This window comes from Nerophis ophidion, linkage group LG09 (assembly GCF_033978795.1).
Source record: "Nerophis ophidion isolate RoL-2023_Sa linkage group LG09, RoL_Noph_v1.0, whole genome shotgun sequence".
In the NCBI taxonomy this organism is placed as follows: Eukaryota; Metazoa; Chordata; class Actinopteri; order Syngnathiformes; family Syngnathidae; genus Nerophis; species Nerophis ophidion.
In genome coordinates this window covers 24318060-24330730 of record NC_084619.1, presented here as the reverse complement: position 1 = coordinate 24330730, position 12671 = coordinate 24318060, and the positions used below count along the sequence as shown (strand labels likewise).

The 12671-nt window shown below is 40.2% G+C and overlaps 1 protein-coding gene, 1 long non-coding RNA gene and 1 other non-coding gene across 4 annotated transcripts in view; all 3 read left to right on the top strand.

Moving 5' to 3' along the window:
* The window catches only part of arid4b (AT-rich interaction domain 4B), a 123738-nt gene extending 116646 nt beyond the window's left edge, over nt 1–7092 (top strand). For both annotated transcript variants that reach the window (XM_061910625.1, XM_061910626.1), the window contains 2 exons: nt 2069–2215; nt 5089–7092. In XM_061910625.1, the coding sequence (XP_061766609.1) occupies nt 2069–2215; nt 5089–5237 (296 nt within the window). In that variant the 3' untranslated portion in view covers nt 5238–7092. The remainder of the gene's footprint in view (nt 1–2068; nt 2216–5088) is intronic.
* A 2403-nt stretch (nt 7093–9495) lies between these two features.
* On the top strand, nt 9496–12470 carry LOC133559165 (uncharacterized). The gene is made up of 3 exons (XR_009808102.1): nt 9496–9634; nt 11472–11514; nt 11762–12470. It is a non-coding gene; the product is annotated as an uncharacterized LOC133559165 (long non-coding RNA).
* Nucleotides 11546–11674, top strand: LOC133559776 (small nucleolar RNA SNORA14). The gene has a single exon (XR_009808275.1). It is a non-coding gene; the product is annotated as a small nucleolar RNA SNORA14 (small nucleolar RNA).
* Nucleotides 12471–12671: the final 201 nt, after the last annotated feature.

Here is a 12671-nt window from a genome sequence, read left to right as displayed (position 1 = left end):
CAGACTCAAGTCTCTTGTTTTTTTTTCGTTTTGTTTTTTTTCTTGTCTCTTTGAATACGATGCCACAAGCTTGTGGCACCTTTTGGCAGTTTTGCCCATTTCTCGTTGCCCATTCCTCTTTGCAATACCTCTTAAACTCCATCAGGTTGGATGGAAACGTCTTGCACAGCTATTTTAATATCTCTCCAGAGATGTTTAATGGAATTCAAGTCTAGGCTCTGGCTGTGCCACTCAAGAACATTTACACAGTTGTCCATACCTTTGATATCCTGCTTAGGGTCATTGTCCTGCTGAAAGATGAACCATCGCCTCAGGCTGAGTACTCTGGATTAGGTTTTCATCCAGGGTGTCTCTGTACATTGCTGCATTCATCTTTCCCTCTATCCTGAGTAGTGTACCAGTTCCTACTGCTGGAAAACAACCCCACAGCACAATGCTGCCACCATCATGCTTCACTGTGGTGATGGTACTGCAGGGCTCGAATTTAACCACAGCAAAAACCGTGACCGCCCTTGTGACTTTTTCTAATGCCCTACAAATTTTGCCGACATCAACGGCAACAACAGGCCGTGACTTGCACCTGACTTTTTACTCGTTAATGGACCTGCTCAGTGGCCTAGTGGGTAAAGTGTCCGCCCTGAGATCGGTAGGTCGTAAGTTAAAATCCCGGCTGAGTCATACCAAAGACTATAAAAATGGAACCCATTACCTCCCTGCTTGGCACTCAGCATTAAGGGTTGGAATTGGGGGTTAAATCACCATAAATGATTCCCGGGCGCGGCACCGCTGCTGCCCACTGCTCCCCTCACCTCCCAGGGGGTGATCAAGGGTGATGGGTCAAATGCAGAGAATAATTTCGCCACACCTAGTGTGTGTGTGACAATCATTGGTACTTTAACTTTTTTAACTTTAAGGTATGTAACGGTAAACCGTATAATGATAATTTTCAATAAAACTTCCGACTGTTAGTAATACGTGTAATTTTTTAATTACCGAAAAAACTTAATTTATTAATGCATTTTAGCCAACACGAAGTCAGGCGCTGGCGCACTACCGTCGTTTGGCTTCATAATCAAGGCGGACAAGCTAGACAGACTTTGCTCCGGAGATTTGTGTAAAAAGTGAAGCGCTGTGAATACTTTCCGGTAGGGCTGGGCGATATATTGATACAAACAATACATCGCAGGTTTGTCTCTGTGCGATATAAAAAAATACTATATCGTAATATTTGATAATATGTTCTCACATAGTTGCTATTAGCTGCGGGCATTACATTACTGCCGTTTCTCACTCCTTCTCGTCTCTCCTTCTCACAGAGACGTAAAACAAGCCCACCTTCTTACACACGTCACATACTGTCGCGCGTCTAGCGTCATACGCTCTCGTCGAGCAGAGAGGTAGCGGAATGGCTAACGTTAGCTGAGGCAGGTCGTGCAAGCAGAGCGGAGCGGAGCTTGTGACAATACAAAAGAGAGAAGGTGCGAAACTAATCACAAATGGAGGAAGAACAATAAATGCCCAAAATAAAGAGCAAGGGATCCATCATCTGGCGGTGGTTTGGCTTCAAGTGGGAAGATATTCAGCAGACAACAGCAATATGCAAAGTATGCAACAGAAGTGTTACTACAAAAAGGTAGCAACACTATTAATTTGTTCTTTCATTTAAAAAGTCACCCGTGAGAGAATGAAGAGTTAAATAAATACAGTTTTGGTCAATTGACTTAGTTGTGATTTCCCTCTCTGCATGAAAGTTTAAAAGTAGCATATATTAATGCGGTATGAAGAAGAATGTTTTAATGTAGACACATAGAATCATCATACTGCTGTGATTATATGCATCAAGTGTTCATTCAAGGCCAAGGCAAAATATCGTAATATATATCGTATATCGCAATATGGCATAAAAATATCGCGATATTAATAAAAACCAAAATCGCCCAGCCCTACTTTCCGGATACACTGTATTTACCACAATTTACTCTTACTATTACCTTGATGTCTGCTCTCTAATCGTTATCTTAGTTAGTTTTTTTGACAGCACAAATTGAACTTTTTCAATCCTCACTAGCTGACCTGGAGAAGATGAGCAGTCTGGAGAGGATCTCATTCCTTCAGGAGAAGCTTCAAGACATCAGGAACCACTACCTCTCCCTCAAGTCTGAGGTGGCCTCCATAGACAGACGACGGAAGCGTATGAAAAAGAAGGAAAGGGAAAGTAAGTTAGCTTCCTGTGATCAGTGTTCTTTCATTTGAATGTATTTATTTGAAAATATTTCATTCTTGAGACAGAGTGTGAAGTAAATTCCTCTGGCGGGCGGTGTTGGCATCATTCACTGATAAGGATGGGTATCGTTCACATTTAAATTGATACAGTACCGAAAACCAATACAGTACACATTTTCTGTGCTTCTGTGTGTGTTCATGTGTTACTTACTGTTATTTTGTTCAACAATAAATCTAATTTCGTAAATGTAACATTTAACAGTAAGCTGATAATGATAGCTGTGCTGTCCAGTTGTTACATCTTGATTTCTTACACTTCGGAATCTCATTTGCAAGTATTACAGAGTAGACTTTGCATGCAGTTGCAATTCCAGGATGTTAGATGGCAGTAATGTATAGACTGCGATGTGTTGCTGAGTCAGGGAGAAGTATTTGCTATTTAGCGGAATCTAGTTAAATGTTGCACCCTACAAAGTGTTTATTACTGTATAGTAAGTGTTGTGCTTATTACACACTATTTGCTAGATTGTAATGTGCATCTTAGTTGTAGTTTTCATGATCACATTTAGAGGTTTAGAAATCGCCATGTAAAATTGTTGGTGCTAATCAGTAGCATATCTATGGCAAATCCAAATTAAAATAGCATCAAATTGGCAAATTTTGATAAGTGTAACCTTACTTTACGTTCGAGCGTGACTTGCTTGTACTTGCTTTGTTGGTGTTGAAAATTGCAGCGTTGCTTAATGACAGGCCAACTGAGTGCTGCTTGAGTGCTTGTGTCCTCGCCAAGTGTTTGAGTCTGCAACTGGATGTGATGTCACATGCAACAAAAGTATCGAAATATGGCATGATTTGATTTCACCAGAATTGATACCCGGTAGTACAGATGGAAATCAGTCCGTACATAATAAAAGTACATATTCAATATAGGGCTGGGCGATATGGCCTTTTTTTTATTATCGCAATATTTTTAGGCCATATCGCGATATACGATATATATCTCGGTATTTTGCCTTTGCCTTGAATGAACACTTGATGCATATAATCACAGCAGTATGATGATTCTATGTCCATCCATCCATCTTCTTCCGCTTATCCGAAGTCGGGTCGCGGGGGCAGCAGCCTAAGCAGGGAAGCCCAGACTTCCCTATCCCCAGCCACTTCGTCTAGCTCTTCCCGGGGGATCCCGAGGCGTTCCCAGGCCAGCCGGGAGACATCGTCTTTCCAACGTGTTCTGGGTCTTCCCCGTGGCCTCCTACCGGTTGGACGTGCCCTAAACATCTCCCTAGGGAGGCGTTCGGGTGGCATCCTGACCAGATACCCGAACCACCTCATCTGGCTCCTCTCGATGTGGAGGAGCAGCGGCTTTACTTTGAGTTCCTCCTGGGTGACAGAGCTTCTCACCCTATCTCTAAGGGAGAGCCCGCCACCCGGCGGAGGAAACTCATTTCGGCCGCTTGTACCCGTGATCTTATCCTTTCGGTCATGACCCCAAGCTCATGACCATAGGTGAGGATGGGAACGTAGATCGACCGGTAAATTGAGAGCTCTGCCTTCCAGCTCAGCTCCTTCTTCACCTCAAGGGATCGGTACAACGTCCGCATTACTGAAGACGCCGCACCGATCCGCCTGTCGATCTCACGATCCACTCCTCCCCCACTCGTGAACAAGACTCCTAGGTACTTAAACTCCTCCACTTGGGGCAGGGTCTCCTCCCTGACCCGGAGATGGCACTCCACCCTTTTCCGGGAGAGAACCATGGACTCGGACTTGGAGGTGCTGATTCTCATTCTGGTCGCTTCACACTCTGCTGCAAACCGATCCAGTGAGAGCTGAAGATCCTGACCAGATGAAGCCATCAGGACCACATAATGTGCAAAAAGCAGAGACCTGATCCCACGGCCACCAAACCAGAAACCCTCAACGCCTTGACTGCGCCTAGAAATTCTGTCCATAAAAGTTGTGAACAGAATCGGTGACAAACGGCAGCCTTGGCGGAGTCCAACATTTTATGTGTCTACATTAAAACATTCTTCTTCATACTGCATCAATATATGCTCATTTTAAACTTTCATGGAGAGAGGGAAATTGACCAAAACTGTATTTATTAAACAGTTATTAGCAGGTGACTTTTCAAATGATGCTACATATTAGCAGTAATGCTACTTTTGGTAGCAACGCTTGTGCCCCACACTTGACAAATTAAAGTTGTCTATTCGATATACCCGCGCTTGAAGCCCAACCACCGCCAGACGTTGGACCCCGTGTTGTTTTTCTTGGGAATTAATTCTTCCTTCATTTGTTACCAGATTGGCACCTTTTTTCTCTTGTATTACTACCCCTCGTAACAATCCGCTAGCATCACAGCTAACGTTAGCCATGCTGCTACCTCTCTGCTGGGCGAGGGCGTATACGTATGTGACGTATGACGTGACGGTGTGTGACGTGTGTAGGAACCTGCGCTTACTGTCTGTGAGAAGGAGACACAAGAAGGAGCGTAATGCCAGCAGTTAAACACAACTGTGTGAGAACCTGTACTCGAATATTACGATATAGTAATTTTCTCTATCGCACAGAGAAAAACCCGCAATATATCACCCAGCCCTAATTCAATACCCATCCCTATCACCGACCTTTCCCAAGCTTCACGTGTTTGCTCCTGAATTGGACCCTCAAGTCCCTGATCCACTATGTACAGCTACAGTGGTGCCGTGGCATACACATTTATTTGGTCTGTGATGGAGCTTGTGAGCCAATTGCACAACTGAAGAAATGAAATCGAAAAAGTCGAAACCACAAGCACAGATTGCTAAAATTTCTTGGAAGATGCAAATTGATCAACCAAACCTTCTTTTTGTTCTGCAGGCACCGTGGCGGCATCCTCTTCATCGTCGTCCTCGTCACCATCCTCCAGCTCACTGACAGCAGCCGTCATGCTAACGCTGGCCGACCCGCCGGTGTCTTCATCCTCCTCTTCTTCACAGAACTCCGGGGTATCAGTGGAGTGCAGGTGACAGGGAGTAACAGCAGAGAGCCGCCGCACTAAGCACTTAACCAGCACCCTGGGGACATCATCCCCATTCCCTTCCCGCAGAATGGACAAGTCACCAACCTACTACATACTGTAACGACTGGGGCACAACACCAGACAACAAAAACAAGCACTATTTTCTATTGAGGAATGTTTTCTTGGCAAGCTAATGGCACTTAAGTGCACTTTTATGATTGCATAGTGGGGACGAAATTAGTGTAAAGGAAGATACACAATTGTCTTTTGTGCTCTACCTAATTGTAATTGAACATTTTTAAGGATTGTTTTTGCAAGCAATAACTGTTTCAATTTGATATGAAATGCATTATTAAGGGGTGTTTTCCTTCCCATTTACTCCCTTCTTATGGTCAACATGCCTGAGCGCTCCGTTTTAATTACGGGGACTTCAAAAGAACACTGCCACATTGGCATTAAGGGCATATATTCAGTGTTTAACTTAACCATATTCCCTGTCATAAAAAAGAAAAACCTCAACTGGTTGACAATGCTCATATCTTCCACAGGCATTCACAGGAGTCTTGAGGTGGGCACATGAAATGCTTTTCAGCTAATATTTGCTCCACATGTAGCCACAGTGGATGGATCATGGAATGATACTGTAGTGCCTTTTTGTTCTCATCCCTGTGGCACTTTCAGAAAGGACTGCACTTTTTTCCCTGCTCCTCTTCTCAAATCAGAGGGTAGCCTGGAAAGAAATCCCTTATGAAAGACTTGCGTGTGCTTGTGTGTGCGCACGTGCGTGTGTGTACAGAGCTGTGAAAAATGGGTACTGGTGGAAGTTATGAGCATATTTAATATCAATTTAAATGCAACACAGAACTATACTGGATCACCTGTAATCTACTACTGAATAGTTATAAAGCGTGCAATGATGCTGAATGCAATGGTTGCATTACTTCACATCACCTGCGTTTTTTAACCATCTGTTTATGTCCACATTATTCACTAGCTGTCATTCACGTCTCAGACTGGATAATGAACTTGAATATAGCCATACGAGTTATTTACAGGCTAAATGAAGATGAATCCTGCGTGTACAGTGCTGCAAACATGGAGTTACTTTGTTTTCATTGGCTAGAGGATCAGTAGTTCATATACGGTATCATGCCAACTGCCACACAAGGCTTCTATTTACCCTTACCAAAAATCTTGTTTCTTTTCACGGACTATGACCAGAATAAAAGTAATGATATTGTAAATGTGCATTTATATTATACAGAAATGTATATGGGTGCATTTCAGATGACATGTTTCCTTTGTATAGAACCATATTCAATGATAACCTGAAGTTACATCTTGTTTAGCAAATGTATGTGACTGAATGCTTTTGTTAGATTTGTACATTGAGAAGTGTTTTGAGTCAAGCTATTTAATATCTTGCACTGTTAATAATGTACTTTTCTGTACAGACAGTTTTATGGTTTTAACTGTAGTTTGGGTGTACATATTGAGACTTAAAGCATGGTTGTTGTCCCTCTTGTCCCCATACATGTTTCTTGTAAGAAGAACATTTGTTATAACTTTTATCCCTTTTTAAATAGATTTTCTTCTGTGTTTCCCCCTTTTTTTAATGTCATATTTTGCTTTAGTTTGTATTCAGTTCTGTTTTTCATTTGCTTGTGATTGTAAGAGAAGACTGTTTCAAATGAGGCTATTTTCCCAAATGCATGGCAAATGGTCTGGGTCAGAGATTACAACAATGGAGCGTGTTGAAATAGTATTTATTAGGTTCATCCGATGATGGTCATTGTGTAATTTATTGTAAAAATGCAAAGCAGGAGCCTCTGTTTGAAATAAATGCCATAGTTTGTGAAGTATCCTGGTTGTCTGTTGCTTGGAATATCGCGATGTCTGTAAACTTTATTTTAAAGGCCTACTGAAACCCACTAATACCGACCACGCAGTCTGATAGTTTATACATCAATGATGAAATCTTAACATTGCAACACATGCCAATACGGCCGGTTTAGTTAACTAAATTGCAATTTTAAAATTCCCGCGAGGTATCCTGTTGAAAACGTCGCGAAATGATGACTCTTATGTTGACGCGTGCTTGGTTGGAGCGGATATTTCAGCCCAGCACCACTAATGGCTAAAAGTCGTTTCTTTTCATCGCATAATTACACAGTATTTTGGACATCTGTGTTGCTGAATCTTTTGCAATTTGTTTAATTAATAATGGAGACTATAAAGAAGAATGTTATTGGTGGAAAGCGGTGGATTGCAGCTGCCTTTAGCAAAACAAACACATCCGGTGTTTCTTTGTTTGTTGTGAAGCTTTAACACTGAGCGGTCAAGCAAACATGTTTCTCTACGTCAACCAGCAAGTTTTTGGATGGGAAAATTGTGGTATTAAGTCAGCTCTTACCGGAGACTTGAGTGGATTATGTGACCTCCTGCAGCTGTCAAAAAGGCAGCTGTGATCTTGGCTCCTCCATTGGCTTCACTCAGAGACACTGGCGTTCACCGCAGCCCTCTGACTTTCAGGTATGACTATAATCTCACTAAAACACTATTAACACAATAAGCAAATAAGGGATTTAACAGAATTATCCTAGTAAATGTGTCTAATAGCATCTGAATCGCTCACACTGCCGTCACCCGGAGCCGTCGCCTTTTCTTTTTTTTCCCTTTTTTTTTTAATTTTTTTAGTGCTTCACTCTAACTCTCCTCATCCACGAATCTTTCATCCTCGCTCAAATTAATGGGGAAATCGTCGCTTTCTCGGTCCGAATTGTTCTTGCTGCTGGTGGCTATGATTATAAACAATGTGAGGATGTCAGGAGCCCTACAACCCGTGACGTCACGCGCACATCGTCTGCTACTTCCGGTACAGGCAAGGCTTTTTTATTAGCGACCAAAAGTTACAAACTTTATCGTTGGTGTTCTCTACTAAATCCTTTCAGCAAAAATATGGCAATATCGCAAAATGATCAAGTATGACACAGAATGGACCTGCTATTCCCGTTTAAAAAAGAAAATCTCATTTCAGTAGGCCTTTAAATATACCTGTTTCCACATTATATCGACAATAAAGTCCTCACTTTTGGTACTTCCTGAAAAAGCCTTGCCTTTACCGGAAGTCGTAGACGATGACGTCACATGTTGAGGGCTCCTCACATGTTCACATTGATTTTAATGGGAGCCTCTAACAAAAAGTTATTCAGACGGAGAAAACGACAATTTCCCCATTAATTTGAGCGAGGATGAAAGATTTGTGTTTGAGGATATTGATAATGGACTGGGGGGAAAAAAAAAAACGCGATAGCATTGGGACGTATTCCGATGTTTTTAGACACATTTACTAGGATAATTCTGGGAAATCCCTTATCTTTCTATTGTGTTGCTAGTGTTTTAGTGAGTTTAATATTACCTGATAGTTGGAGGGGTTTGTCCACGGGTGTGTTGACGGCAATGTCTTACGGGTGTCGACGGCAGCTTTATGGACGACACAAGCTCAGCTGATATCCGGTAAGTGGTGACTTTTTAAACCACAATATTCTCACCGAAACCTGCTGGGTGACATGTGGTCGGGATCCATGTAGGCTTGACCGCGCTCTGATCCATAGGAAAGTTCCAGCTCTGGGAATTTTAAACAAGGAATCACCGTGTGTTTGTGTGGCTAAAGGCTAAAGCTTCCCAACTACATCTTTCTACTGTGACTTCTCCAATATTAAGTGAACAAATTGCAAAAGATTCAGCAACACAGATCTCCAAAATACTGTATAATTATGTGGTTAAAGCAGACTACTTTTAGCTGTGTGTGTGCGTAGCTCTCATACTTCCTAAAAACGCGTGACGTCCTGCAAACACGTCATCATTACAGACGTTTCCAAGACGAAACTCCCGGGAAATTTGAAATTGTAATTTAGTAAACTAAAAAAGCCGTTTTGGCATGTGTTGCAGTGTTAATATTTCAACATTGATGTACAAACTATCAGACTGCGTGTTGGGTAGTAGTGGGTTTCAGTAGGCCTTTAAAGGTTAATTTGTGGATTTATGTCTTACTCCTACACACTATGATATGACAATTGTATTTATTTACTTTTGCCAATTTAGTTGGGTTCGCGCAAATATTTGAAATAAAGGGAGTAAAAGTAACGTCAAAAGGTAGCGATAATTTGATTGGTCTATCTAAAGTAACCAATCAGGTACTACCTGATGGTTGGTCAAGAAATATGTCGATCTCAAATAACCAATCCGGTACTACTTCCTCCAACTCGATGTTGACACCATCCAATAAAAGGCTTGGTTTGAAACACCGTCTTCCTCTTAGCTCGCATAGTGCGGTGCTGTGCGTATTGTCCTCCCAACATAAATGTAAATGGCGTGGACAACTTTTTTTTTGCCAAAGGAACGGTAAGCTGTTGACGTCGTTTCATTGTATATTTTGTCTTTGGCAGAACTTTCACTTAAAATTAAATGACCTACACCGTGTGTGAGTTATAGTTTGGTTCGCGTTGGTTTGAAGAACCACTCTTAGCACGTTAGCCAGCACAAGCTAGCTTGACCACGTGTGCATACATTTATTTCCTCTTAGTCCTCCCGTGGAAACATTGTATCCATAGTTTAGACGTCGTTTATATGTTTAATTTTATACACTTAGTTTTTGTGAAGTCTTTGGCTAGTTTGCAGCTTTCTATTCTTACGTACTCTGTTCATTTGACTTCTTCATAAAGACAACATCATGTTCCTCTTTGCTAAAGATAGTTTCCTATAATGCAGAATTATACATCCTTGCTTTAAGATGGAGTTGTGTCAAACTTGAACAAAATTGTATTTACGTGCGTAAATTATTTAAACAGAAATGTCCCTGACTAGCAGGAGAACAGTCCTTTATGTCAGTGGTTCTCAACACTTATTCAGTGATTTTTGTTTTTAAATTCAAATACCCCCTAATCAGAGTAAAGCATTTTTGGTTGAAAAAAGAGATAAAGAAGTAAAATACAGCACTATGTCATCATTTTCTGATTTATTAAATTGTATAACATTTGTAGTGGTCTTTCTTGAACTATTTGGAAAAAAAGATATAACAATAACTAAAAACTTGTTGAAAGTGATTCAATTATAAAGATTTCTACACATAAAAGTAATCATCCGCTTAAAGTGCCCTCTTTGGGGTTTGTAATAGAGATCCATCTAGATTTATGAACTTAATTCTAAACATTTCTTCACAAAAAAATAAATCTTTAACATCAACATTTATGGAAATCTCCACAAAAAATCTGGCTGTCAACACTGAATATTGCATTGTTGCATTTCTTTTCAGTTTATGAACTTACATTCATATTTTTGTTGAAGTATTATTCAATGAATATATTTATAAAGGATTTTTGAAATGTTGCAATTTTTGAATATTTTTTTTTAATCTCACGTATCCGCGGGGTACGCTATCACCATTTGAGAACCACTACTTTCAGTCAGTGGTTCTCTACCTTTATGCAGTGATTCTCTACCTTTATTCAGTGATGTACCCCCCTGTGAATTTTTTTTTAATTCAAGTACCCCCTAATCAGAACAAAGCGTTTATTAATGTAAAAAAGAGATAAAGAAGTAAAATACAGCACTATGTCATCAGTTTCTGATTTATGAAATTGTATACCAGTGCAATATATTGCTCATTTGTAGTGGTCTTTCTTGAGCTATTTGGAAAAAAAATATATAAAAATAACTAAAAACTTGTTGAAAAATTTACTATTGATTCTATTATAAATAAAGATGTCTACAGATAGAAGTAATCATCAACTTAAAGTGCCCTCTGGAAATTGTAAGAGATCCATCTGGATTCATGAACTTAATTCTAAACATTTCTTCTCATGAAAAGAAATCTTTAACATCAATATTTATGTAACATGTCTACAAAAAAATCTCGCTGTCAACACTGAATATTGCATTGTTGCATTTCTTTATGAACATACATTCATATGAAGTATTATTCAATAAATATATTTATAAAAGACTTTTGAAGTGTTGCTATTTTTAGAATTAAAAAAAAATAATAATCTCATACCTCTCTGCATACCTTCAAGTACCCCCAGGGGTATGCATACCCCCATTTGAGAAACACTACTTTATATTGATGTTTGCTCCAGTTCTTTTGGAGGTTTTTGTTTGGCATTTGAAGCATTTGTCTTGTGTTTTTGTAAAAATGTATACAATGCAGTCCTGGTTATTAAATACGTTTCTCTACCAACAGTTATGGAAGGTATCCCCCCACCTGCACCTCTGCATGAAGGCCTGTAAGCATCCGTCAAGTTTAACCACTTTTAATTGCATCTTTTTAAACCCCCCAGCTGCCTTGTGGCTTTTGGGACCAGAAATGGTGCTAGATCAATCTTAGAACATCCAAAACTGAGAGCCACTTCAGACGCTCTTGGTTATTTCACCTCTAAGACACAAATGCAAGCGACGGACCTTTTTAATGTTTTGTCGGACTTAACGTACTGTGAACTACATCTGAATGTGTACCGTTTGTGTTTCATCAAGGCATCGAAGGGAAGACACAATGGAATGACTGGTAAGTTGTGTACTGTGGTAGGTGGAACTGTAGAAGTTAATTATCATAGTACAAACTATAGCCTTACAGCCAATAAGTTTGTTCACTGTTGCTAAAAAATGTTAATCAAAATAGTGCAGCACTTCCTGCAGCCATGAGATGTGTTTAGTGTCTAAACTAGCAATCCAAATAAGAGCTTGCAATACATATTGTGCCATACAAGCATATATAAATGTCTAGGGCAGTGATTCTCAAGCTGGTACGCGGGCTCCATCTATTGGTATGCCACAGAACCAATTGATGAAAGTATCCATTATTGCTCAAACTGTAATGGTAAAGTGGCCAAAATATTGCATACAGTATACTTGATTACTTATTTTTGAAGAATATTTAGGCCTAGTGGGCTAATGTATTTCAACGATGGTCGTTATGGTGGCATTTAGCGAGCCAAGTGTTTTCTGAGGTAGTACTTGGTGAATGTTTGAGAACCACTGGTCTAGGTAAGGTAAGGATTTTTTTAAGGCACCTGAAACCTATTTTGCACGTTTGGTCAGTCCAGTGAATAGCTTGTATGCCAAATGTTGTTTTTTTGTCCCCAATTTTTTCAAATGTATAATGGAAAAAAATACAAAATGTTGACTGACAAATATTTAGGTTATTGTTGTGCATTTCCAAGAATAAAAGAATATCCTTGTACAAGTGTCTCCTTGTTTCTTTCTGCCTGTAGATGGCAGTAGCAACACACAGTTAAGTTGCTTCTCTAAACCGTTTGCCTTATGCAGAGAAAATATCCCTGGGGATTTCTTCATGAACTGCTGGAACGGGGAGGAATATTTGAATCCTCTATTTGGACCCACTCGTCTTGATACAGTGTGGTTAACCCTGGGGGGGGAAAATATG